This window comes from Nicotiana attenuata, unplaced genomic scaffold, assembly GCF_001879085.1.
Source record: "Nicotiana attenuata strain UT unplaced genomic scaffold, NIATTr2, whole genome shotgun sequence".
NCBI lineage: Eukaryota > Viridiplantae > Streptophyta > Magnoliopsida > Solanales > Solanaceae > Nicotiana > Nicotiana attenuata.
In genome coordinates, this window is record NW_017670290.1 from 676,317 (window position 1) to 703,196 (window position 26,880).

The following is a 26,880-nucleotide window of genomic DNA, read 5'->3' on the forward strand; positions in this document are numbered from 1 at the left end:
TCAAATGATCGATCGATAAGATTATTTTTGGACAAAATTATTTAATTATTTAATAATTAATTAAATGCCAAATCACTGCTGAAAATACGCCAGAACCCTGCTGAAGATTCAGAGGGACTCTCTGGCCGCGGTTCTGCCGTAACCTCGGTAGAACCGCGGCAGGCAGATTCAGAGAGCCTCTCTGACCGCGGTTCTGCCGTAACCACGGTAGAACCGCGACAGGCAGCGTATTCTTCTGAAAAGGCACCTTTTCCAGACACCTCTTCTGATAGTTGCCTATAAATTCTGAGGCAAGGCTCCATTTTCTACAAACGAAAAACACTCCAGAACTTCTTTCTTTTTGAATATACTGTATCCTAATTCGCAGTCTCTCTCTCTCCAATTAGTAAGTGTGATTTTGCTCCGTTCTTTGAGTTCGTTGGGATCCTGCAGTTTGTATTGCCACTGTTGCAGGAAGGTTTATTCCGTTTTATCCTGGGAGGATTTAATCCATTACCTTGGCAACTTGTGAGGGGGTTAAAATTCCTCAAGGACACACAAGAAACTTGTGGACTCGGAATATTTCTGATTCTCTACTACTTTCCAGATTTCTTTAATTCTTCTAACAGTTTTTTTTCTGATTTTGTGTTTTAACACAGTAACGCTCACATTTTCAACGTCACACTATCAATCAATTGTCCTTTGAGAAATCTATTATTTACTAAAATATATTGATGATAATTGAATCAAATAGTGATGAATAATTTAAGGACTCAATTAAAAAAATATTTTTTTTAACATGAAATGGATTCTTACACTTAACAAAAGAAAACTACCAATCAAACTGGAATATAAAGGTAAAAAACAGTACTAAAAGAGCAAACGATTAACATTCACCATAAAATTTTTGAAACTTTATATAAAAACATACATACATACATATATACATACATATATATATGTATGTATATATATATATATATATATATATACATACATATATATATAGGTTCCTATCGTAATTTCATTTTAATATGCAATATTAACTGGGTTCACAGTTAGATATTTATAAATATTTAATGAATTTCTTAATATAAATACAGAGTCTACGCAAGAGTTACCGGATTCCCGAAAACCCATATTCAATGCTCTACGCCCCCCCTGCCTGTAGGTCACTGAAAGCAGTATGGTAGATTATCTATATCACATCCCTTGGGGTGCAACCCAAATTGAAAGCGGGATGACTTGTGCAATTTTTTTTTTTTTTTTTTTTTTTTTTTTTTTGTCAATTCCATTTTGTAAAAGAAAGTGATCAGCTTTATACAATAGAAACAGGAAAGAACAGCGACCTCTCCCCTGGACCATTGTCCCATTTCCTATCTTTATGCTGAAAAAGTAGTGAGAGAAATAGATATTACTACATATGGATTCACAGGTCTTTCTTTGGTTCTGAAAAAAGTTACTCCTAGTACCACAGCTGCTAAAGCATAGACCTTTTTTCTTTCCATTTTTTGACTCAGTGTGAATCATCAAGGGTTTTCTTGTAATTTCCATCTTGTTATTCAAGCTGCAAAACTATACATACAGAGAGAGAAAGTGTGTGTGTGTGTGTGTGTGAGAGAGAGAGATACATAGACAAAGTGGTAGTATTAGTAATGTTATGGTGTGGCCACTCTGGAGACAGAAGAACACCAACCCCAAATGATTTTCTCTGTAAATTCCTACTCACTGCTACTAAGTGTACTTCTACTACTGGAATTTTACTCTATCTTGATATAGTCTCTCACAACTTCTTTGTTTCTTCTCTCTCTCTCCTCAGTCTTTTTTTCTCTCTCTAAGCCCAAGACCATGTCAGCACTATAGCAGCAAAACTTCCCATTTCTTGATAAAAAACCATTCTTTTTTCATAAATTGTGAAATCGAGACTTGTTTCTTGTTTGCTGCAAAAAAATCTGCCTCCCACCGACACTATGGCTACTAAATCAAAGTAAGTGCCACTGGATCTGATTTGGGTATTTTCTTGTTTTTCAATTGATCTTAGTTTGTGGGTTGCATCTGCATTTTGGTACTCATTTTTTGGTGCTTTGTATAAAAACATTATCTTTTTTTTAATGCCTCTATTCTTGATTTTATGCATTTTGTACTTGGTTAGTCCCTAGATTTGTTTGCTTGTAGTGTTGTTTTTATCTGGATCATAATTCTTTGAGGATTCTTATGTACTTTTGATTTGATCTCTGGATCTAAACTTGTACTCCAATTTGCCCTAATTTAAAGGTGTGATCTTATTTTACTGCAACTGTATGCTTAATGCTGTTAGAAAAACTAAAAAAAAGTTTTTTTTTTTTTTTTGCTGTAATTTGATAAAAAGTTTCCAACTTTGTGTTGGATCCATTAAATTGTGTTTGCATTTTCTCTAAAAAGATAATGAGTTTGTGCTAGTGTAATGTTGCATTTTAGAAGTTGCCTAATTGTTGAATGTTTGAACTTTATATCAGATCCACTCTATCGGACAAGTCAACACCAGCAACTCCTCGGGACCGGGTTAGTAAAGTGAGCAAGGGACTATCAAAATCTGATGCTGATTCACCCTCGCCCTTTCAAAATTCACGCCCTCCAGTTGAGAAGTCTCCGAGATCTGTAACTTCCAAGCCTTCTGTGGAACGGCGGTCCCCTAAGATCAGTACCCCACCTGATGTAAGTTTCGCAAAATTCTTTGACTACTCTTCCTTGGTTTGGCCAGCTTTTCTTTTGGGGGGTGGGAGTTGGTGTTTGATTCTACAAATGGAGAAGGCGAGGAGTATAATGCTAAAATGCAACTTAAATTGCAATGTCCTGCTGTTCTCTGTGTCTAATAAGGTGAAATTTGAGTTCTGATTCACCAAAAAAAAAATGTGCAGCCCAGTGCACAAGGCATCTGAGTTCACGCAGGGTCAGGGATGAGCCGCACCCTAAGGGGTGTGATGTAGACAGCCTACCTTAAGAGTTTTGATTCACCATCGGGTGAATTATATGCACTAGCAGTTGTGGTGACGAGTCAATTGTGTAGACTCTCTAACATTAGTGCTAGATGGAAGTTATTTGTTTTTTTGTCTCAAAATCAGGCTGTTTGTGAAACTTATAAATTCTGATCTGGATTATTGCATGTTTTAATTGTTGTCAGAAAAAGCCAACGCGGATCCTGAAGCCATCGGAGCTGCAAGCTGAATTGAATGTTGCTCATGAAGACCTTAAGAAGGCCAAGGAGAAATTGGCTTCGGTTGAGAAGGAAAAGGAGAAAGCTCTTGAAGAAGTGAAGGAATCTCAGAAATTGGCTGAAGAAGCCAATGAGAAGCTGAGAGAAGCTATGGTAGCTCAAAAGCGAGCTGAAGAAAACTCTGAAATTGAAAAGTTTCGCGCTGTTGAGATGGAACAAGCGGGCATCGAAGCAGCTCAGAAGAAAGAAGAGGAATGGCAGAAGGAGCTTGATGCTGTGAAGAACCAACATGCTCTGGATGTTGCTGCTCTCCTATCCGCCACAGAAGAACTTCAACGTGTAAAGCAAGAATTAACCATGACTTCTGATGCCAAAAATCAGGCACTCAGCCATGCCGATGATGCCACAAAAATTGCTGAAATTCAGGCAGAGAAGGTGGAAATTCTCTCAGCCGAGTTAGTGAGAGTGAAATCTTTGCTTGAATCCAGGAATGAAAATGAGTCTTGTGAGACGAATAAGTTGGTGGAAGATCTGAACCTTGAGATAGCGGGGCTGAGAGAAGAAGGCAGTGAGAAGAATAAGTTGTTGGAAAACCTGAAACATGAGATAGAGGCTCTGAGAAAAGAAGATAGTGAGAAGAATAAGTTGTTGGAAAATCTGAAACTCGAGATGGAGGCTCTGAGAAAAGAAGATGGTGAGAAGAATAAGTTGTTGGAAAATGTGGAACTTGAGAAAGAGGCACTGAGGAAAGGACATGATGAGAAGAATATTTTGTTGGAAAATATGAAACTTGCGACTGAGGCATTGAGAAAAGATGACGGTGAGAAGAACAAGTTGTTGGAAAAACTGAAACTTGAGATCGAGGGATTGAGAAAAGAAGATAGTGAGAAGAATAAGTTGTTGGAAGACCTGAAACTTGAGATAGAGACACTGACGGAATATCTCGAGGAGGCAAAAAGTTATGAAGGGAAATTGGTGGAGAAAGAAACTCTCCTGGAGCAACTTAATGTTGACCTGGAGGCTTCTAGGATGGCTGAATCTTACGCACATAATCTAATGGAGGAGTGGCAGCAGAAGGTTGAGGAATTAGAGGCACAGACTAAGGAAGCCCGTCATTTGGAGAGATCTGCGTCTGAATCACTGGAGTCGGTCATGAAACAGCTCGAAGGAAGTAACGATTTGTTACATGATGCAGAATCTGAGATTGCTTCTCTCAAGGAGAAGGTGGGCCTACTGGAAATGTCAGCGACAAGACAGAAAGGGGATCTTGAGGAATCAGAACGTCGTGCTCAGATTGCCAGGGAAGAAGCTTCTGAAATGGCAAAGAAGGTCGAGTCTCTTATTGCTGAGCTTGAAACCGTGAAGGAGGAGAAAACTCAGGCTATCGAGCACGAGAAACTAGCCGCAGAAAGTGTTCAGTCCCTGTTGGAAGAGAAAAACAAACTTATAAATGAGTTGGAAAACTCCAGGGAGGAGGAAGAGAAAAGTAAGAAGGCGATGGAAAGTTTGGCATCAGCATTACATGAAGTTTCTTCAGAAGCAAGAGAAGCCAAAGAGAGGTTGTTGTCTAGCCAGGCTGAACATGAACATTACGAAACACAAATAGAAGATTTGAAGTTAGTATTGAAAGCAACCAATGAAAAGTACGAAAGCCTGCTTGATGAAGCAAAAGAGAAAATTGATGATCTCACTACTTCACTCGATCAATCTAAGAATGAGCACCAAATTTCGAAGGCTGAGTGGGAGGACAAGGAGCTTCATGTGATGAATTGTGTAAAGAAAACTGAAGAAGAAAACTCTTCAATGGAAAAAGAAATAAACCGATTGGTAAATTTGCTAAAAGAGGCTGAGCAAGAAGCTTCTTTCAAAGAGGAAGCAGTTCAGTTGAAGAATTCCCTGAACGAAGCTGAATCTGAGGTGACCTATCTGAAAGAGGTTCTTGGTGAAGCGAAGGGTGAGAGCATGAAGTTGAAGGAGTCGCTGTTGGACAAGGAAAATGAAGTGCAGAATATTCTTCAGGAGAATGAGGAGCTTCGTAGTAGAGAAGCCGAATCTTTAAAGAAAGTTGAAGAGTTGTCAAAGTCCCTCAAAGAAGCTTTGGCCAAAAAGGAAGCTGAAGAAAATGGCGAGCTTTCTGAAAGTGAAAAAGATTATGATATGCTTCCAAAGGTGGTGGAATTCTCTGAACAAAATGGAGGAGGAATACTGGAGAAGCCTAAGATTGAAGTTATTCCTCATCAATCTGAGCAATCCGCTGAAGAAAAATCTGAAGGAGTCGTCAACATCATCTCGCACGATGAAGCTGTTGAGACCTTAGCTGAAGTTGAGAAGCCAAATGGAGAACTGACCGGAAATGAGCACAAAGAAAAGGAAGATGATGATTCAGCAGAAGGCGAGTTTAAAATGTGGGAGAGCTGCAAGATTGGCGACAAAGACTTCTCTCCGGAAAGAGAGACTGTACAAGAAGAGGAATCAGAGTCGAAGACAGATGTTGGAGAGAGCTTCGACCAGGCAAATGGATTACCTTCAGCGGAAAATCCTGAGAATGGTGGCACATCTCCTACAAAGCCGCAAAGTCAGAAGAAGAAGAAACCTTTGCTTCATAAATTTGGAAGCCTACTGAAGAAGAAAGGCACCAGCAGCCAGAAGTAATAGACCAACCGGTTGTCACCTATCTTGTGCCTGACGTGTAGAGAGGTATACTAAATTCAAGAGTAAATGTTGGACTTAAATGTGTTTGCTCAAAATCTTTGCTTTTCTTTTCTTTTATTTTCTTTTTTTGGTTATTTGTTTGTCTCAAATAGGTGTTTACATAAGAAAAAGATTGTATCATCAGTAGTGTTCCATTCTTATTAGTTCTGGGGTTCAGTTTCTCAATGTGGTTTAATCATGTTGGGCAATGTCCTTTATTTTTGTATTTTATTCTTTTTAGCTTTATTCTCTTTATATACTTCTAGTATCAAATTTGCATCTGGAGAAGAGAGAAATATTTTTTCCAAGTGTACTATGATATGGTCTAGGATTGGCCTATTACAACTGTTCCTTTAGTTAGTTATATAGCCTTTTCACATAAACCAAACACAGCAACATTCATAATTAGCGGTTCAATGTGCATAGGTTCATCAGATTTGGAAAGTATAATGCAGCTGAAATAGTCCAAAAATAATCTGATTCAAGATTAGGAACGTAAATAACTAAATTAGTATGAGGTCAAAAGATAAACCATTTGCCTCAGGAGGATATGACATCTTAAAACTTCATCACGTAAAAGATAAATTAGGTATATGCCTATTCCTATTAAACTTAAACTAGTATACTTACCCGTGCGATGCGCGGATCGTTTTAAACAAAAAAGAGCATAGAGAAATATTAAAAAGAGATATATATTGCAGACTATATTTATCGACTGCATTAAAAAAAATTAAACGAAAAGAAAAATAGGTGAATTTTATCGGGCTATCTTTATGAATTTGTTGTTAGGGACCACCAATCCCCAAAAGCTATTTAAACATAGAGATTTTTACATTGTTGGGCTCTTATAAAATAGTATTTATATTAATGTTACTATATTTGGATTATTCCAATAATAGCACATTTTATTACAAATGCAGCATATATAAATAAAGTACTAGTATTTAATAACGTATTTATTTTCTAACTCCTCCTAAAAACAAGGGATTATGTTTACTTGCCATATTTTCTTTTATTCATGTCTTCCCTTATTTCAGTAGAAGTCCTTCCCATCACTAAATTATCAATGCAAGAATTAAACAAAATATTTCTTTCTCCTCATACTTTTTATTCTTCAATGATATATAATTTGGTGTGTTATACATAGTATCATCACTTGCCACACGACCAAGCGTTCAAGAATAAAAAAAATTCTGATATGTTGTCATTGCTCATCGGTATGGCAAATTTTTCCAAATATTTTATACAACATGTCTGTTTTAAAATATGACATGTTAAGTATAAACATTTATATATACTTATACTTATAATATACCAAAATATTACATAACAACATTTGAATTAAAAACATATCTTATTTATACGATGTTTTATAATGAAATTATACCTCTGAAGTATATTTATACAAAGGGGATTTCTGGTAGTTCTTTTCAATATTTTGTTTTTATGTTGGACAGTTTCTTATTTTTTCAGCAAAATATACATTTACTATATTTATAATATATTATATTGTAAAAAGTTTATATTATTTTAATATCCCTTCACTAAAATAAATTATTATTAACTAAAATTATACCATGAATATAATGTAAATTCAGGTTCCATCAATATATATTTGTATAAAAGAATATAATGTAAATTATACTATGAATATTATGTAAATACTACATCAATTTATTTTACTTAAAAACAAAATTAAAAGAAATATAAAAGGTCAGAAAATAGGAGAGTTAGTATGTTAGTAACTTGACTCCTATAATCTTGAATGAATATGTATAATTTCTGTTATGGAAAATAAGAGAGTCTAAATAGAAGAAAAGAAAAGATGAATGTTAAAAGAGAAATCACTACAAATAGACAAAAACAACTGGAAAAGATTCGAAGGATTTACGGATAAATAATAAATTAGTTCCTACAAATAAGCAAAAAATGTTACGATTATTTTAAGGATTCACATTAATTATGTGCTACTTTTGTTAATTACTTAGATGCCATTTTGTTAATTACTTTCTACTGCCATGATTCTGCTAAATTTTCTTAAATACTGTCTACTTATGTTTTTTGCTCTTTAACATACTTGAGAAATGATACATCAATATTTGGCTTTAAAAGGATTAGTCCACATGAAAATGCATAAACTTTTGACTCAAGTAGAACAGAAGATGTCATCTTAAGTGATGAGCCCACTTCATTAAGCCCAAGATGTCATCTTCCTAGAGGCCCAGTTTGGTGCCACGTGTCAAATGACGTGGCATGCCAAGTCAAACAGAAGAGCCAATAGGATCATGCCACCTGTCAAAATGACAAGGTATGCCAAGTCACACTAAAAGGCCAATGAAATCGCGCCACGTGTGCAAGTGACATGTTCTGGCCAATCAAATGCGGCCTTGTCACACTTCAATTTGATTGGTCGGAAAGAGTTTGTTCTTATCACAACTCTTCCCTCCCACAACTATAAATAAGGGTCTTCATAACCCAGAAAAGACACAAGAAGTTATAACAAGAAGCAAGAAAGAGCTCGTAGATCAAACACTGGAAATTCCTTCACAAGTTTCAAGCTTCAAGCAATCAAGTTCAAGTTCAAGAAATCAAGTTCAAGCTCAAGAAAGAAGAACAGATCAAGTTCAAGCTCAAGAAAGAAGAGCAGATCAAGTTCAAGCTCAAGAATGAAGTACAAATCAAGGTTCAAGGAGTGCGAGTTCAATCAAAGTTCGTGCTAGTTGAATTCAAGATCATCGTTCGTGGCAACAAACATAGATTCAAGATCAAGCTCAAAGGCCCTTGAATTTATCTACTATTGGAAAGAAGAATCAGAGGATTCATAGAGATTGTACACTCAAATATTTGAAATAAAATACTACGATTGTTGCGATATTTTTCGGTCTTGATTTTATTTTCTCGACACAATTTTATTGTCTACAGTGGTGTCACTGAACATTTTAAGTATACTAATTTGGACCAGAATTAGAATTTCAAGACATAAATATTGTTTCATAAATTTGAGAAGAAATGACTCGTGCTTTTTGGCAGCCCTCTATTTACATCTCATCATAGTTTCATTGTCAGGACTCAGTCATATGTAATGTAAAGGGAAAAAAATATTGGCCTAATTGCTTTAGTTTTTGAGATATCGTGTAACTATCTGACGCAAAAGTTCAATACAATGACAACAGATATTTGCCTTAAGTATCCCATCTGTTACCCCTAGTCTTCCAGCTGCTAATGTAGCCCCACCAGCAAGAAAGCTGGAATGATGATATATTCCTCTCTTCTTCTGAAAGGCATTAGAATAACAAACATTTCACATTATTAAAAGAAAAACAAACCTTCTTTTTGCAGGATAATAATCAAAAAAGCATTTTTGCAGTAACTTTTATCACTCACCTCGCCTGCAAAGAGTTTTTTTGAGGTGCTCATAAACAAAAATTCATTTTGCCTCTGGCAACCCATTAGTTGTATCAAGACGATTTCCAGTGTGTTTATGCACAATTTTCTCTTCAGCCACTATATATTCATGATGTTATCTCTCTTGCTGAGAACATTAAGAAAACAATGAATAATTAGAGCTGCATGCTAATATCAAACAATGAAAGTAAGGAAGTTATGCAGAGTTTACTCCTTGACTTACAGACAAAAAGGATATATTGGCTCCTTTTTTAATCAAGGACAAAAGGAACATATGGAACATGCCATAGAGGTAATTAATATTAGTAGTGTATAATAGAGCAGATCATATATATAAAGAAAAATCAATGTTTGTGCATGGATATGAGAAGCCGTTTGTATATTGATGCTAAACATTATGATTTGCATTGCAATAGGTGACAAAGATTTTGCACATACTGGTCCAAGATACTTAATACATTGTTTCTAAAGCGTAGATCTTAGACATTCTTTGAGATCAATCTTTTTTCCATCGCCATGATTCCTACTTGGAAAAATCTTCAGAAGTGTAATGTGTTCCACATCTGCTTTGAGAAATAACAATTTGGCTGCTTCATGTCTAACAATTGGATGCTTATTGATCTTTAACAGACCTGAATAGTGCATCTCTAGTATTTTTAGTATGTAATTGACCCAATACATAATTGACTTCATGTTTTACTAAAGCAGTGTTTCAAGTTACATATTCTTTATCCTGTCCACCATTGCTATAATGTGAAAACAGAACAGAATAACAATGATACATGCCTTGTTCTTATTTAAAAAGAACGTACCTCAAGTCTTGGACAGGGTAAAAGTAGAAGGAACCGATGGTATATGGATAGAAAGGGTGATAAAATCATTGCTCAGGAACCGTTATTAGTTGCTACATTCTTCAACTCTTTCATATGTCTGACAGCCAGTTAAGTTGTTTTTCTGAACTATTGAGCTGAAATTGTAGCCAAACTTCTTTATATCAGGAAAATATTACTTTATAAACCAATTACATGAAGAGTGTGAAGAATAATAAGAATGAAAATGAACAGTAACGCACTTACATTCCGGATGTCACATTAACCTTTTAATTTATAAATTATTCTACTGGCCAGTCCATTACGCATATGAGATAAAAGTATATAAGTTAAAGAAAATTTATTTTTGTTATTTGCCGGAATAGCAACACGGAAGTTTGACTTCCTCAAATTTTCATTTAAGATATAACAAAATTTACACAAATATTTACCTTGTAATAATGGTAGCTCATTTAAATCCGGTAAAAGATGATCGCTTTGCAATTTTGAAGGCAAAAAATCATATTGCAAATGTTGTTGTTGCGTTGAATTTGGATATTGTTGTTGAGACGGAGATGATGAAACTTGTTCACAGATCTTTATGGGTGCACTACATAACTGAGGGGAATTCAGACGATTTATTATGTCTGTTAATGATTGTTCTGTTTTTCCTTTTTCAATAGCATTCCGTCTGATAGTAGTAGAATGAACACAGTCTGTAAACCATAAAATAAAAAAAGAGGTAACTGTTATAAGTGAAAAAAGGTAAGGAAACTATCAAAACCAATATAATGAAATAATTTATCAAATCTTTAAGGACAATAACCATCATTAAAGGTTAGTATATAAGATTTGATATGCTGAATTGAAAAAATAAAGCTGTAAAAGTTAGGAGTGACTGCCAACTGAAATGTCCAAAATTCATAGAATCCAAAACTATGACGAACAAAAACTTTTACCAGCTTGGCAAACTGTTCAGAAAGCATATTTAAAGGCTAGTATATAAGATTTGATATGCTGATTAGAATTGTGATTTTTCTCTACTTGCAACTGAGTAAAGCAGGTATAAAAGTGACTAATAAAGACGATAAACCTGTACGGCTATTCATCAAAAGTACCTAAAAATTATAAATGCTCTAAATTTTAAAAAATGCATAAGATGTATGGGATGGATAGACATATAAAAAATGATAAAACATATGACATAATATATTTTAAATTTATGCAATAATATATCAAATAATGCATATTCGGAAGAAAGACGATATACAGCTTAATAGAGACAAATATAGTATACGGATCAAAAAGTTCTTACGATATATAGGACACATATTTTTTATACTTATACTTAAATTTCAGCATCTAATGCATCTATGAAACTGAACAAATAGTAGAACAAAAAGATTTAGTAAGAGACCGAATTTACGTCAAATTGTTTAAAGAACTGCAATATTACTCATGATCTATATAATGTTAAATTTTCATACCGTTCGAGGAAACTTTAGCCTGTTTTGCTTCTGTATGCATATTCGATTTTTTCTTGCGAGTTTTTTCTGTTCTTCCATGTCAAAGTGCCGTAAAAAAGAATTTTTTTCCGAGAAGTTGTAGAGTCTTTCGCAATTCTATCAGAAATTTTATAGGGCTTCTTGGCAACCCCTCAGTCTGTTGATTGCGATGCAAAACAAACTCTATTTTCTTTTGATAGTGTAGGTCGAAGTCGAAAATTTCTGAAGCAACCACAACAGGCTTGACTACAACAATTTTAGAAGAAAAACTAATGTAAACAAACGTAAAATCATGAAAGCAGTACTACGACATACATCGGGTTATAGAATTGATTGACGTTGAGGCATGCAGGAGTTGGAAAATTGGGGTAAGAAACTGAATTAGGTTTGAGAAATTGAAGAGTCTTCAACAAAAGCTAAAACACAGAGCAGTTGACGAAAAGAGGGCATCTCTGATGCGCCTCTTTTTTGTTCGCAATTTATATATATATATATATATATATATTTTGTGCAGTAGTATTTTTAGTTTACTATGCGTCCAGTCACTCCTAATTTTTTAAATGTATTTTCGAAATAATTAAAAATTAAAGTACAACAAGAAACTTAATTTATATGTTACCAATATATTTTCAATTGATTGAAGAATGAGTTAGCACATTGTTATTAATTCTTAGCAAGTCCTAACTTTTCCAAATTAACATTTTTACTAATATTGTGAATATTTACAAATCGTTGTGTTTATGTACATTTATCCATAGGAGAAACGAAATTCGTCTCCCATGTTTCATATCTTAAAGCCGGTGTGAATTGTGAAATTTGATCGTAAGAGTATGTTTGGAATATGTATGTTTTTTTCCTTTTTCTTATCTTATTAACAAATTGCACATATGGTTTAGTTATATGTGATGTAATATCATAAGAAAATACATATTTTTGGATTTTCAAATTGCCAAATAGAAACATAATGGCTAAATGTCTTCAGATGAAGAGAGGTAGAATTTGTAATTGTTGTTGTTCATTTGTCGTATGAGCAAATCGTCATGGTTATGTAACGGGTGGTGGTTGGAGCTATTGTTCCTGCACTATTTGATACTCCAAGAACGAGTTGGTTAGAAGAGTTTGAAATCGTCATAGAAGAGTTTGGAATACCTTGCAAATTTATAGAAGGTTATCTAGTGATGGCACATTATCGATGCTATAATTCATCTAACTTTTGTCTTCATATCTACAGTTGTTCGTGAATATATAGCAAAAGGCTTTAATAATTCTGTGGGAAGTTTTACACACATACCATTCTGCCCAAATTCATTAAAATGGTTGGAGTTGGACAGAATGTTATTTCACTTTGTATAGGCTTTATTGGCTATATGGTTCATTTTTTTCCATGTTTTTTCTTTTAATATCATTTGACTTACTCTATATTCATGCTTCAGGTTGGTGAAACAGTCAAAAGTGTTTTTAAAGGGAATAAAGAATATGATAGTGCCTTGCTTCACATGGACTTACAAATCCAACGTATTCCATTGGTTCCACGATGTCCGAGATGATATTTTTCGAATACTTGTCCCCTGTCCTTTTCAGATTAGATAGTAATTCTTGGCCTGTCTTTTTGACTAGCTTTGTTAGTTAAATTGAAGTAATCTACTCATCAAGAGTAACGTCCTTTTTTTTATTTTTTGTGGCTAACGTGAATTGCCTTTGTTGTTGTTGTGATGTATAAATGCTAATCTACATGATTATAGTTCAGTTTACGCAGACTACTGAGGAATAGAAATGTTCTAATTCAACTTCAAGTGCACTAAGTGCTCTGCAGAGATTAATTTCAGTTGATTTAGTTTTTATTTTTACGGAAATATTAAATTTGCGAAGCACGATGATTGGAAGCAAGAAGAAGATAGGAATGCTATAAGATGTTACTATTAACTACTTTATTGTGTCTCCGTTAATTTCAGCTTTTTGCAGTCGTGTGGACGTCAGAAGTTGGGTTATTTTGGTGGTGAAGAGAAAGCAATGTACATCTCCAACTAATAATGTGTGTGTATCGTGAATTTAGTGTGCTCTGTAGTATAAATTCCATCAAGCCTAAACAAAATTTTAGCTGCTCCACTCAAACATGTAATTAGCCAGCGTAATGTAGCATCAATTATCTGGACCTTTGGGAAAGGATGTAAGGGAAAGATGCCCTTGTTGCACCTATAAACACCTCACACGCAGAGTTGATTGATAATTTTAATGGTATCTATATTGTGTGGTGTCTATATATATATATATATATATATACTCACCACTAATCTGCATCATGGTACATTATCGATTCTATAATTCATCTAACTTTTAGGTCATTGATACAGAGACAGTTGTTAATACAATATATAGCATAAGGCTTTAATAATTCCTTATTTTTTTTGCACATATATTGTATAGCCTTCCATGAAAAATGGTTGGCTTTGGACTGAATCTTCTTCCAGTTTGTGTATATATTGTTTCTTTGTTTCATGTGTAGGAAAAAAGAAACTGTTACAAATATAATAATTACCTTCCAATTGCATAATGATTTTCTTTTTGAGAACGTTTTGAAACGGTTGTATAAAATTTTTGATTGAAAGAATATATGATTTATGATTGAAAGAATACTAGATTTGCTCCCATCCATGTTATGAAACTTGTTTGAAGAAGGCATCCTCTTAAGTTCCTTTGATAATTGCGTTAGAAGAAAAGAAAGCTGAGAGCCAAGTGTATTAGGCCTATTTTCAAGTCTGCTAGCTAACAATGCTGCCTCATCATCAACACCTTTAATGTCATGCCATAAAAGTTCAGTTAGAAGTAACTAACGTGTTGCATCAAAAACCTTAATAGAAAGATTGAAATAACTACTAATTAAATTCATGATTAATAAAGATGAATGCAGATCAATATTTAGACGATTCGTCTCCACATATAGCTTGCACAAATAATAAAAATCTTTACTTTCTTAATTGCATATCTAAAGGCATTTCAGTAGTTAGTCATGGATTCTTTTCTTTCTTAACGACTCTGCGAACCTTGTTGCTAGAGAGTTGAGAATTGAAGTCGTCATCTTGTCCTACTGTTGATGCCTTATTAGCGGATCTACTCCTCTTGTCATACGTCTTCAAAGGAGATATTTTTGCATTGCAAGCATTACCATCTTCTAACACGGACGATCCACTTTCTGATACGCTTTTCTCAATGGGAATTTGTAAAACAGACTTCATCTCACTTTCGGCCATAACATCCTACAAAATAGTAAACATTTAATAGCAGTCGGAGAGCAATACTACCGTTGAATGCATAATTTTGACTAAAAAAAATTTAGCAAGTAATGTTGATTGGAGGGCGTATATAAGGTTCATGAACTGGATACCAGATGGACTGAAAATGCGTGAACGTGAGCTTATTGACCATGTGGGGTTGGACTCTGCTGTGTTTTTCCAAAGTGTCTTGCTAGGGTATGTCTATCTAATTACTGATATCACTTTTGGAGTCATTAATCAATATGTCTTGTGTTATCATATATGTGTCATTGCTTAATAACCACACAGTTGATCAAGATAAAAACACACCAAATACTATACTTACTGCCAAGGCTGGTGGTAGTCCACCAAGAACATCACCTAGCTCACCAGTGTCTTAAACTAATATCTTTTTCATCTTCTTAAAAGAAAGGATGAGGAGGATCTCTCCATCTCATAAAAGTTTTAATTTCATGAAATTTATCCCAAAAAGCTTCTCTCCACTTGAGCTTTGTCCATCAAAAAACTGTGGATCCTGTTAAAAATAAAGCCAAAAAAATATTCATCTTATGAGTGTAAAAGTATTTATAGTTAATTATGTATTCACAGGTTTGTGAGTAAAAATATTTACAGTGATAGTGTCGTCGAATTTTCCGTATTCCTCCAGAAGTTCATCATCATCAGTAATCTTAAGAACATTGTAGATTTCGACTTGTGACTCAATATTCTCTTTATTAACAATAACCTTGAACATGAATTTTTTATAAAGAATATCGTCCAGTTCAGTTGGATAAGAACAATCAGCATCCGCAATTGAGATCTACACCAAATTTCAGAGGTTAGAAATATTATAATTGACAACTAAATTAAGTTTAGTATTATACCTCAACTAATCCTTCCTTAAGTTCTTTTGTGGACTTCCCTATAAGCTGCATAACATAGCGATTCCAAAGCAATAATAAGATAAAAGCGGTTCCATCCATAACACGAACTTGAAGCCTATACCTGCAACTCAATTTTGATTAACTTTATGCATATTGTTTATATATATATATATATATATATATATATATATATATATATATATATATATATATATATATATATATATATATATATATATATATATATATATATATANTTTATAAAAATTTATATATATTAGTAATTACCTGTGAGTAATAGAACATGCTTCTTCATTGCATTTCTTACAGAAGTATGTAGTACCAACTTTGTCAACCTTTCTAGTACACTTGTTGAATGCCAAGTATGACCATCCCCGGTCAAGTTCCAAATTCACCAATTTTGCCGCAATTCAATAGCTACATTCCTATTTAACATAAAGAAAAAATTATTATAAATGCAAAACAAAACATAAGGTACATATAATATTATAGTAAATTCAACTCATTTACATGCACTGAACTAAATAATAATTTTAAACAATACAATTCCTTGGTCATTGTAAATGCAAAATAGAAAACATAAGGTAAATAAAATTGTAACACTAAATTAAACTCACCTGCGTACACTGAACTAAATCCCTAATAGTTTTAAACAGTACAATTCCTTTGTCTAACTCATCTCTAACAGAATAACTTTGCTGTGAACTTGTCTGAGCGATCCGTTCAAAGTTTCATTGACGTACTGCCAGGAATCTCAATAAGTCGAAAATTGTTATTTGTCAATACTATTTTTATATTTTTTCTACATATAGAAAAGGATTATACACTTGACAAACCTGGATTTAAACTCGGTTGATTGCGGCAGCGTAGGATTAATCCATATCTTTGTCTGATACCAACAGCTACGCACTGAGTAATTACCTGTGTATCAGATTTACTATAATTATAAATCTGAAATTATATAATATTTATAAACTAAAATTGAAAAATACATGTAATTAATGGTAAACCTCGAAATTTTTGAGCTTTCATATGTTGGAAAACAACAATCAAAGGTTCCTCTGTAGATTCATTCAAGTGATGTTGAATTTGATCTACAAGTTCACTCCATAAGGTTGCCAAAATCCTGTTCCTCCTATATACGTTTTATGGTAAAACTTAATCAACAACAATATAGGTAGTTTTATTGTAAAGTATTGTTTTTATTTGTGAATGACTTACTGATCATCCTCGAGTACCACATTAATAAAGACACTTTGGTCGTCTCCTTGTTTGTAGGTCTTAACATCTTCATAGGTTACAACCTGACCAACAACATCTATAAATATAAAAGTTAGTAACATAGTTTTACAAAACCTACTATTTGAATAAAAAGGAAAAGAAGAATTACCGAATAAATTCTGTCTCATCGACATCATGTTGATTTGTTAGTTGGTCAAAAGGACGCAAGTTAAAGATGTTCATATGAAATGAAGGATCAGTTGTTTCCTCAACAAATGTCTTTTGTGTAAATGTAGCCTCAGTTTGTGTGTCGTAGTCCTCAACTTCAAATTGGTCCGATAACAAAGTAGTTCATACGATATAAGCGAAGTTCTTGTATCTTGTTCCTAAAAAACTTAACAACATACTTTCCGATTGAAGCATGTATACGATCACCCTACAAAATCATATTCCTTATTAGTGCAAAATTATGAAGCCAATATTAAGAGACAGAAAGATGAATACTTGTAGTACACATATTTCATATATAGGCATAGTTTATGTATGTTCATCCGATGATAGTCTAAGCGAGGCAACCAATATGTAATATATATGCCCGTTTTTTTATATTTTGAACAAAATAGATGTTATTAAGTACAAAACTGCAATATAGGTGAGTTTTATATGTATGTATTATGACAATCACATCCTAAAGTTTTGCTCAACGTTTGAAGTCAACAAAACAGAATGCTACCGTGCTTCCATTTCTGTTAAAGAACTCTTCCTCGGATTGATTTGATTATCTGTGATGTGAGTTTCAACTAATTTTTCTAGTAATCAGATTTGTAGTGATATGACTGGTACATGCTTTCACCGTTCAATGATATGCATAAAGTAAGTAAAAGAATGAGGCAAAAATAACATGTTACCTTCGAATCCTGTAAAACCAATTCAATTGAAAGCGGTATTTCCGGCTTAAATCGATCCGGAATTATCCACGTTCGAACAACTCTAACTTTGAGATTCCATTGCATCGAGTTACCTAAAATTTGTTTGATATCATGAAGTTGTGTAGCCATAGTTGCAAAGCAATTTTAATCAGACTGAGTAGATAAAATAGGAAGTTGAAAAGGATTCGAAAATATAAAGCGCATAAATCAATCAGTTATGGAGGTGTAAATAGAATAGGGAGTTTTGGTTGGAAGCCCACGTTTGGGAGCACGATCAGTAGTGGGTTTGTAAATGACTGCTTTCCTAAGTTTTTTCTCAGTCGTGGGCAGTTGCTGATTAAAAAACAAAAACTAAGAAAGTGTGAGGATTTTTTTTATTTTATAACAGGCAATCAAAAAAGGGGAAGAATTCTATTTTTAATAGGTAAGTGTAATAATAAATAATAAATAAATGAATAGAATAACTCCAAAAACTCAATCGTGGGAGGATTGAAAGTTTTTGAAATTTGATAAATGTAAGTTTATTTATCTGATTTGTAGTTTGTTGCTGATTAAAAAACAAAAACTAAGAAAGTGTGAGTATTTTATTTTTTCTATAAAAGCCAATCAAAAAAAGAGAGGAATTCTATTTTTAATAGGTAAGTGTAATAATAAATAATAAATAAATGAATAGAATAACTCCAAAAATTCAATCGTGGGAGGATTGAAAGTTTTTGAATTTTGATAAATGTAAGTTTATTTATCTGATTTGTAGTTTGTTGCTGATTAAAAAACAAAAACTAAGAAAGTGTGAGGATTTTATTTTTTCTATAAAAGCCAATCAAAAAAGAGGAGGAATTCTATTTTTAATAGGTAAGTGTAATAATAAATAATAAATAATAAATAAATGAATAGAATAACTCCAAAAACTCAATTGTGGGAGGATTGAAAGTTTTTGAAATTTGATAAATGTAAGTTTATTTATCTGATTTGTAGTCTGAATTTGAAGCTTCAAGAATCTTGAAGAGTTGTCCTAATTTTTAACATGTATTAGAATTGTGGGTATTCCACTTGGCAACCTAGCATTGTTTTGCTTTTGTTATTCTATATAGATAGATTAGAAAAAATAATATTGACAATAAAGTTTTACCCTTATAATGAAGCTTTTTTATAAACTTAGAATATGGCTGGTCAGTTGCCAAAATACAATTTTTAAGTGGTTAACAATTAGTCATATAACCAATAGAACTACCCTCCACGAGCATATTATTTGACAATGAATTTTTTTTAGCATGTTAATACGTCTCAATGTAAAATTAGCTAAAAATAGAACATAATAGAAGTAAATGGTTCATGTATACCAACAAGAGTCTTCTTAGCTAGTAAAAAGGACTTATACGTCAGTATATAAGTAAATGTGAGATCTAAATTAAGTGCATGTTCGGAAACTCACCTTGGAATTGGATTTGGGTGTAATTGGGTGTAATTATACGGTTTGGCATGTTTGTTTGACCAAGTAATTACTTGGTCAGCATGGAATTAGGTGTAATTGGAGGAGTGTAATTACACTCTCCAATTCTCAAGGGGGGGTGAGAATTGGTGGTAATTACAAGGTTGTTTTTTAGTTTCTTTTCCTTTTATTTTTATTTTAATTTTTTTCTTTATAATTTTTTATTTCTATTTTTAAATTATTTTTTTTTGAAATTTTAGAATATATTTTATTTGTACATTATTTATATTTTATTTCTCTACCTTTACACCTTGTGATTCCATGAAATTATTATATTTTATTATTCTATTTTTTTGAAGCTACACCTCCTAATATTAGAAATAATGAGTCATTAACAAACTTGGTATATAATGAGTGATGCAAGTAAAGTGAAATTTCGTTGTTGAATGTGGCTATAAACTTATTATGTTTCCTAATCTTAAGTTGTACTGGAACTTACTATTATTATGTTGGAATTTGACGTACGTTAACCTATTTTTTTTGGATTTTAAAATTGTGTTATATTCATGGTTCCAATTTACATGTTTTAGTAGTATTGGCTCATATTGCATGTTGTTCATTTGAATAATGTTATGACATTATATTTATATATTAATTTATTTTATCAAACATGAATTCCATGATATTTTACAAAACATATGCTTTTAGTTTTTGTAAGTATCTAAACTAAATATTACATTAATTTAGAATATGTAAAAATTATTTTTACAATATTAATTATAAATATATGATTACTAATTAATGTATATTTACGAAAAATATACATCTTAAATACCAAATATAATATCATTTATACTTATAAAAATTTATAGGCATATATTTATTATATTAACTTTTAAGTTTTGGTAATTACTTCATTTAAAATTTTATTTAACTGTGTAATTATGCTCGTGCAATCAAACAGTAAACTTGTAATTACACTATGACAAACAAACATGTCATCGAAATTACATAATTATGTAATTATTAGGCTGTGTAATTACTACCAATTCCATTTACCTGGTGACTTTCCATACAGACCCAAAGGATTATAATTCCAAAGACGGTGTTAATTTGGAATGAGCTTAATAAATGATCTTGACTTTGTGGTTAAGGAAAAAACCAAAACTAGCGCGTAAATTTGTCGGAGCTCCGAATAAAATCCTAAACCGCCAAACCAAGTAACCACTGACCCGCGTGGCAGGCGAAGGATCTTCTAATTCCTAGGAAGTGTAAACTCTTCTCTATTTTCCTTTCTACTCAGCAGAAAATTTCCTCTTTTCTCGCCCTGAAAAATTATTTTAATCGCAATCGGTGGCAGCGACAGTGAGAAGACGGCATGTTGGTAGAGCTGATTTGTTTCCTTGTCGTCGTATTAGTACTGAAGTACTTCTTTTACGATGACGATGTTATGGACATTGGAACCTCCGATTTCAATGCTCTCTTTACAGTCGCCGAAAGGTATTACGGTCTTCATTTCTTATATCGCCGTGATTTCATTTGGGTTTTTTTTAGCTCCGATCTTCATTACATTGATTGATTATTTTGATTGTGATCCTTGTTTCCTTTTTTATAATCAAACTAGACTTGAGAAGCTTTATGGTGGTAAGGCTCATGTTGGGCTTCAAATTCCTGACCAGGACTCTGGTTCTCGACAGAGTATTGATTTAGTTCTCGTCACTAAACGGTGCGTCTCTTGTACCCACATCACTTTGTGGTACAACTCTTCTATGTTTGCTTAATTGAATAAGGTGTATCAGTGCAATTTATATGGTCCATTGGTTGATCAAACAAAAATGAATGACTTGTTCGTTACAAAAACTTTACCTATTTCCGTGGTTGGCGTAATTTTGGTTTTCACGTAGGAAATAGGAACTTTTAGCATCTTCAAAAAATAATAAAGGCTAAGGTGGGAGTCTATTGAGACTTGCTCCTGGGTGAGGCACCTCTAAATTTCCATGGGACGAACACATGGATTGTTTGCACCACAGGTGCTTAATGATTTGGACTGTCTGCCTCATGGGGGTGGGGGGGGGGGGGGAAGCTAGCTTGAAGGGTGGGCATTTAATTGAATCCCCTTTATTGGAAAATCATGCCTAAATAAGGCAATAACTAGTTGTTTGTTATATATAAGCTGTTGAATCCCCTAGACATAAGGAAAAGTTCTAGTAAAGATTCAAAGGGGATTCAAAAATTGCTTTAGGTCATTAATTCAAATTCCAGGGGTCACATTTGTTATATACCCTTAAATAAAGTCCCGGCTCTGCCACTACTTGTACACCCCAGAACACTGATTGATGCTTTACGCCGTGATTGTCCATTCATGTCTTATACATATATGTTAACCCCTAGTCAGTCAAATCATTTTTGCGACATCTTTGCTTTTGAATTTATAAATTTTTAATGTATTTTCTTTAATTAATTAATTCTAAATACTTTTATCATATGAAAAATACACGCCTTCCGTCTATGGTAGCACAAGGATATGTTTGTCTGTTTTTACTGTATCTGTGATTTAAATAATTTTGCTTTCCTTCAAATAGATGGAAAGAAAAACCAGTTCATAAACTAGCCTCTTTTTTTCTACAGGGAAGCTGTGATAGTTTGTGTTAAGAATGTATCAGGGTTTGTATCTGTTGATAAGGACGGGAGATGGGTTTGTACTGGAGGCCATAAGACAGAGCGACTCCCAGATCCTGTTAGTTGCAAATCCATTCTTATTGCTTTTTTAGGTGTTACCGGATTTGCTAAACTACTTGATACTTGATTGATTACTCAACATGGAAAAACATTTGTCCTCTATCATGGATTTTTCTATGATTTTTTGCTGGTCAAACATTACCTTAGATCTCATAGATTCTGTGAGAATCTTGCTTCTACATTTGCACGACTGCTTAGGCGGCCAACTCCGCCATGTTCTTTTTATATTGCAGGAAATTTTGAAGTGAGTATGGCTAGGTGCCCATTCAATAGTTAACTTTTTTATTAAGGCCCATGCAATGATAATTCTCTTTAGGTTCTTTATACATGCCGGTATTGCCTTCTTTTAGTTTTTACTAGTATTTAAATGAGCTGTCTAGGATTTCTTCAGTGATGGTTTTCCTTAGAAGGGATGGTGCTATGTCATCTCGAGTTTATGCTTAAGGGCTTTAAGGCAAATCACTATCTAGAACTATCTGTTTCCTTTCTACATGGAGAATTTTCATGATTGTAGATCCGCTCTCCCCGGAAGGATAGATGTCACTTGCTCAAGTTCTTCTGATACTGTTGTCCCATACGAATCCCCTAGAAAAGTATCTGTGGTTCATCTTACAAAGTTTCAGCATTATCTACATAGTTTTCTTTAGAGATTGCTTTGGAATTATGAATATACCCGGAAGGCTATTACTGAGAAGATGAATTGCCATAGAGATGTTAAGCAGCATGACTTTTGCTGCTTGCTTGTTAGGAAAGTAAGGTCATCTTTATTTGAGGATACCTGTGAGATCAAGAGCTCATAAAGTAGTGAAGTGAGATTTTAATATGCTTTGCATCATTTGTCTGATTTATAATATTCAGTTGAGAACAGTTCCATTCAGATTCCACCTATTGCTTGGTTGATTGCTTGCCTTAATTCTTTGCAAGTGCATACTGCATACAAGGGTCGGTGATATGAATCCTAAATCTACATCTTGTCAAGCAACTTGTCATCTTCTATTATTTATCATTGATCAGTGGAATTTGCTTCTCTACTGCTTATATCAAGATTTTAGTTTTGTGAGTTGTTATTATAAGTTTCTATATTTCAGGTAACAGAAGCAAAACGATTAGTTCCTATTCTTGAATCCTACCTTGAACAAAGGGGCATTACTCTTCCTGAAGGATATTTGTCTTGCAAAGTCATATGTCCAAACCCTAATTTCCGGTATGCATTTTAATCATCTTCTGGTTATATATCATAGTAAATATTGGGTTTAAGCATGTATTCCACATAATTTTATTAAGCTATTCCTTCTAGACTTGGGGCTGGTTAACAGAAAACATAATGATGCTTTCTGCCAATGATGTTACTTGTATCTAAACAACACCTCTTTGAAGCTCGAGGAGCCTCTTTTGGGAGGAAATTTTTAGTACTGATTAGATGATATGAATAATAACTCTTGAGATGTGGGATTTTAAAGGTTGAACTGGATGTAACTAGTTGTTCTATTCCTAGGTGCTTAAGATATTAAAGATCCATCCTGGCTCCATAGCTAAATATTACGGTTTGTTAAACCAGGCTGTAGCTTCCCGATCAATAGCTGAGTGTGGTAGCCACCGGCCCTAGTTCTAATGATAGATATAAAAGGTGGTAGAGGGGCTGGGGATGATAAAGGTATATTACTATCCGTCTTCAATCTGAATTGATAGAACTTGAGAAAATTAAATAAATAAGTAAACAATTCACAATAAATGATGGAGATTATTCCAGGTAAACCAATAAAAAAACTAAATGTAAACTATTTAAAATCAACTTTCAAATTAGATCATTTATGCTATTCCGGTGTTATGTTTCTCTTATGATCATTAAACTTGTATCTTCTGAATACTGTTAAAGCTTACTTCTGTCTTGCAGTACCATTGTGTCAGACTCTTTTCCCTCTGAGGTCATAACATATGACCAATGGATTCAACTAAAACCAGAATCGAACATGCTTTCTGGTTGGATTAAAGGTGCATTTCATGGTGGGAAGAAGGAAATGCAAGAATCAATATGTGAGAAGCTTAATCTTGTACTCAGCACAGCTCCAATGTGGGACAGGTCTGTCGCATTGCGTTCATCTTTATGTTGTTTGTATGACAGTAATGTTTCAAGAATTGGAATGAAACAGTCAGTTTATCCGTTATGACCAAGAATGTTGACCCGTCTGATAGAACTTCAAAATTCATGTAATTGAAGTTGGGGATCTTCCTTTTAACAATAAAAAAGAAGTTAGGGGACTTGAGAAAAAGTGTGTTTGGTCCTTTACTAATTCACTTGCAGTGTAACATCTTCAATGGACATAGAAGAATGGCATCAAGCAAGAGAGTGTTGGCTAATAAAGCCCAACATTCCTGATAAAAGTGCTGTCTGAAGATAGTGTGTGTGTGTGTTTACGCGGCGCCTTCCTGAGATTCCTTGGAAGGGCGACGTAAGGCTAGGCAACTGATCTCAGTGCAGTTGCTGTCCGCCAACTGAGGTCCCCTCCGTACGCTAGACGAGATTGTCAGTGCCGTACGGGAAAACCAATGTCAAGAGCAATTGAGAGAACAGAAATGAGAATTCAGAATGAAAGAAAGCTTGATTGCATTAATGAAAGCTATTACAGAAAAGCAACGCGGTGTCGAGGGGGAGAGACACCAGTACAGAGAATTGCTTGCTTGCTAGAAAGTTTTGATTGCTTGATCCCCCCTAATAGTACTTAAAAAAAATAATCCTAAGTTACAGGACTAGACTTGATTAAGCTAGAGAAACATAATGGAAGTACATGAAATAAAACTACTCTATATTTACAATGAAAATGACTTAGTCTTCTATAAGGCAGCAGCAGGTCCGTTGTCAGCAGCAGTGTCTTTGGCATCACGGTCTGCGCGCGCGGCGCTGTTGGCTTCTGCCTGCGGCTTGGCGCTCGCGAGGGATATCGGTGGGGCGACAGAGGCACCTGCGCACTTGTCACTTGGCGCGGCCAAGACCACGGGGCCGTCCGTGGCGCTAGGCGATTGGGAGGTTCGCTAGGACGCACGGGGCGCGCCCAAGGGGTCATGGGGCATGGCTGGAAAGCCGCCCATGACATTCTCCCCCACCTGAGTTGGCGACGTCCTCGGCGCCTTACTTGCAAAATAATCTTCAATGAGGCTCTTGTATGCTTTGAGGTTTGTTCCCCTCTCCCAAGTATTCTCTTCTGCATCACAGCCCTGCCATTTCACCAAAAACTCTTGGTGATTTTTCCTTGAGGCATGAATCACTCTGTCATCAAGGATAGCTTCAACACGCCTTTTCCCGGTTGAATTGGGACCTCGAATACTGGGTATTGTGAGCTGGCTCCTTGAAGGATCCTCCGTGTCTTCCCGAAAAGGTTTCAGGAGACTGACATGGAAGACAGGATGAATTTTCCACCAAGCTGGGGTATCCACCCGGTATGCAACCTTCCCAATACGCTTTTCAATGGACAAGGGTCCAATGTATTTTTGCAATAGGCGAGGGTCATGGACCCCTGCAAATAAGTACCGCTTTGGAATTTTGACCATCACTTTGTCTCCTACTTGATATTCAACAAAGCGACGATTCTGATCAGCATGCCTCTTCATCCGCTTTTGGGCTTTGACAAGATAGCTCCGCACTATCTCCAAATTCCGCCTCCACTCTTTTGAGAAGCTGGCAGCTCGAGGAGATTTAGCCATGTTTGGTGCATTCACAGTGTGTGGGAGTAGCGGTTGCTGTCCGGTAACAATTTCAAAAGCGCTTTTGTTGGTACTAGAGCTCTTTTGTGAATTGAAACACAGTTGAGCAGCATCCAGAAGCTTCACCCAATTCTTCTGCGATTCGGTTACAAAGTGGCGGAGGTATTCCTCCAACATACCATTGAACCGCTCCGTCTGGCCATCAGATTGCGGATGAAAACTTGAGCTGTGACTCAATTTTGACCCAAGGCACTTGAAGAGTTGGGTCCAAAAGTTGCTAGTGAAGCGTGAGTCGCGGTCACTAACAATGTCTTTGGGCAGGCCCCAATATTTGACGACATGAGAGAAGAAGAGTCGAGCTGTATCTTCTGCTGATATATATTGTGGGGCTGCAATAAAGGTGGCATACTTAGAAAACCGGTCCACCACAACCAAGATGGTTGTGAGATCTCCGACCTTGGGCAATCCGGTGATGAAATCCAGGGAAACGCTTTCCCAAGGTCTCTTTGGGACAGCAAGTGGTTCCAAGAGTCCCGCTTGTGTCAAGCGGTCCGACTTGTTCTTCTGGCATACTAGACAAGTCTTCACATACTGAGCAACATCATCGGCCATTTGAGGCCAATAATAGGCACGACGAAGTAACGCCATGGTGCGTTCTTCACCAGGATGGCCGGCCCACAGAGTATCATGACATTCCGTTAGAAGAGTCCTCCGCAAATCTCCTCCTTTAGGAACATAAAGTCGGTTCCCTTTTACTTTCAGAAACCCATCTTCCATGTAGAACTGGCGAGTCTTGCCCTGTCCTACCAAATCAGCCAAATACTGAGCAGCAGGATCCTTGATGAGTAGATCCCGTATTTGGTCCTTGATGGATGTGGCTACCTCGCTCCCCCTTAGGGTGGCGAGTAGGCACACCGATGCTAGGTCAGCTCTCCGACTGAGCGCATCAGCAACATGATTGGTCTTTCCACTGCGATACTCCAAGTTGAAGTGGAATTCAGCTAGGAGTTCCTGCCACCTGGCCTGTCGACCATTCAGCTTCGGCTGGGTCATGAAATGGCTAACAGCTGTGTTGTCTGTCTGCCACGAACGGGGTTTCCTAGCAGATAGTGCCTCCGAGAGGCG

At 35.0% G+C, this 26,880-nt stretch overlaps 2 protein-coding genes across 2 annotated transcripts in view; both read left to right on the forward strand.

The window, feature by feature from the left end:
• Positions 1-1,373: 1,373 nt before the first annotated feature.
• On the forward strand, positions 1,374-6,168 carry LOC109237326 (WEB family protein At3g02930, chloroplastic-like). Its single transcript, XM_019403621.1, has 3 exons — positions 1,374-1,966; positions 2,475-2,673; positions 3,140-6,168. The coding sequence occupies exons 1-3, from the start codon at positions 1,950-1,952 to the stop codon at positions 5,822-5,824; spliced, it is 2,901 nt and encodes a 966-aa protein (XP_019259166.1). The 5' UTR covers positions 1,374-1,949; the 3' UTR covers positions 5,825-6,168.
• A 14,383-nt stretch (positions 6,169-20,551) lies between these two features.
• Positions 20,552-26,880, forward strand: part of LOC109237328 — an 8,819-nt gene continuing 2,490 nt past the window's right edge. Inside the window, exons 1-5 of the mRNA XM_019403623.1 lie at positions 20,552-20,817; positions 20,942-21,043; positions 21,946-22,054; positions 23,145-23,260; positions 23,951-24,136. Of these exons, the coding sequence (XP_019259168.1) occupies positions 20,696-20,817; positions 20,942-21,043; positions 21,946-22,054; positions 23,145-23,260; positions 23,951-24,136 (635 nt within the window). The 5' untranslated portion in view covers positions 20,552-20,695. The remainder of the gene's footprint in view (positions 20,818-20,941; positions 21,044-21,945; positions 22,055-23,144; positions 23,261-23,950; positions 24,137-26,880) is intronic.

Coding starts and splice junctions, on each gene's coding strand:
- LOC109237326 (XM_019403621.1), top strand. Junction 2,674..3,139: donor AGATCAGTACCCCACCTGAT/GTAAGTTTCGCA, acceptor AATTGTTGTCAG/AAAAAGCCAACGCGGATCCT.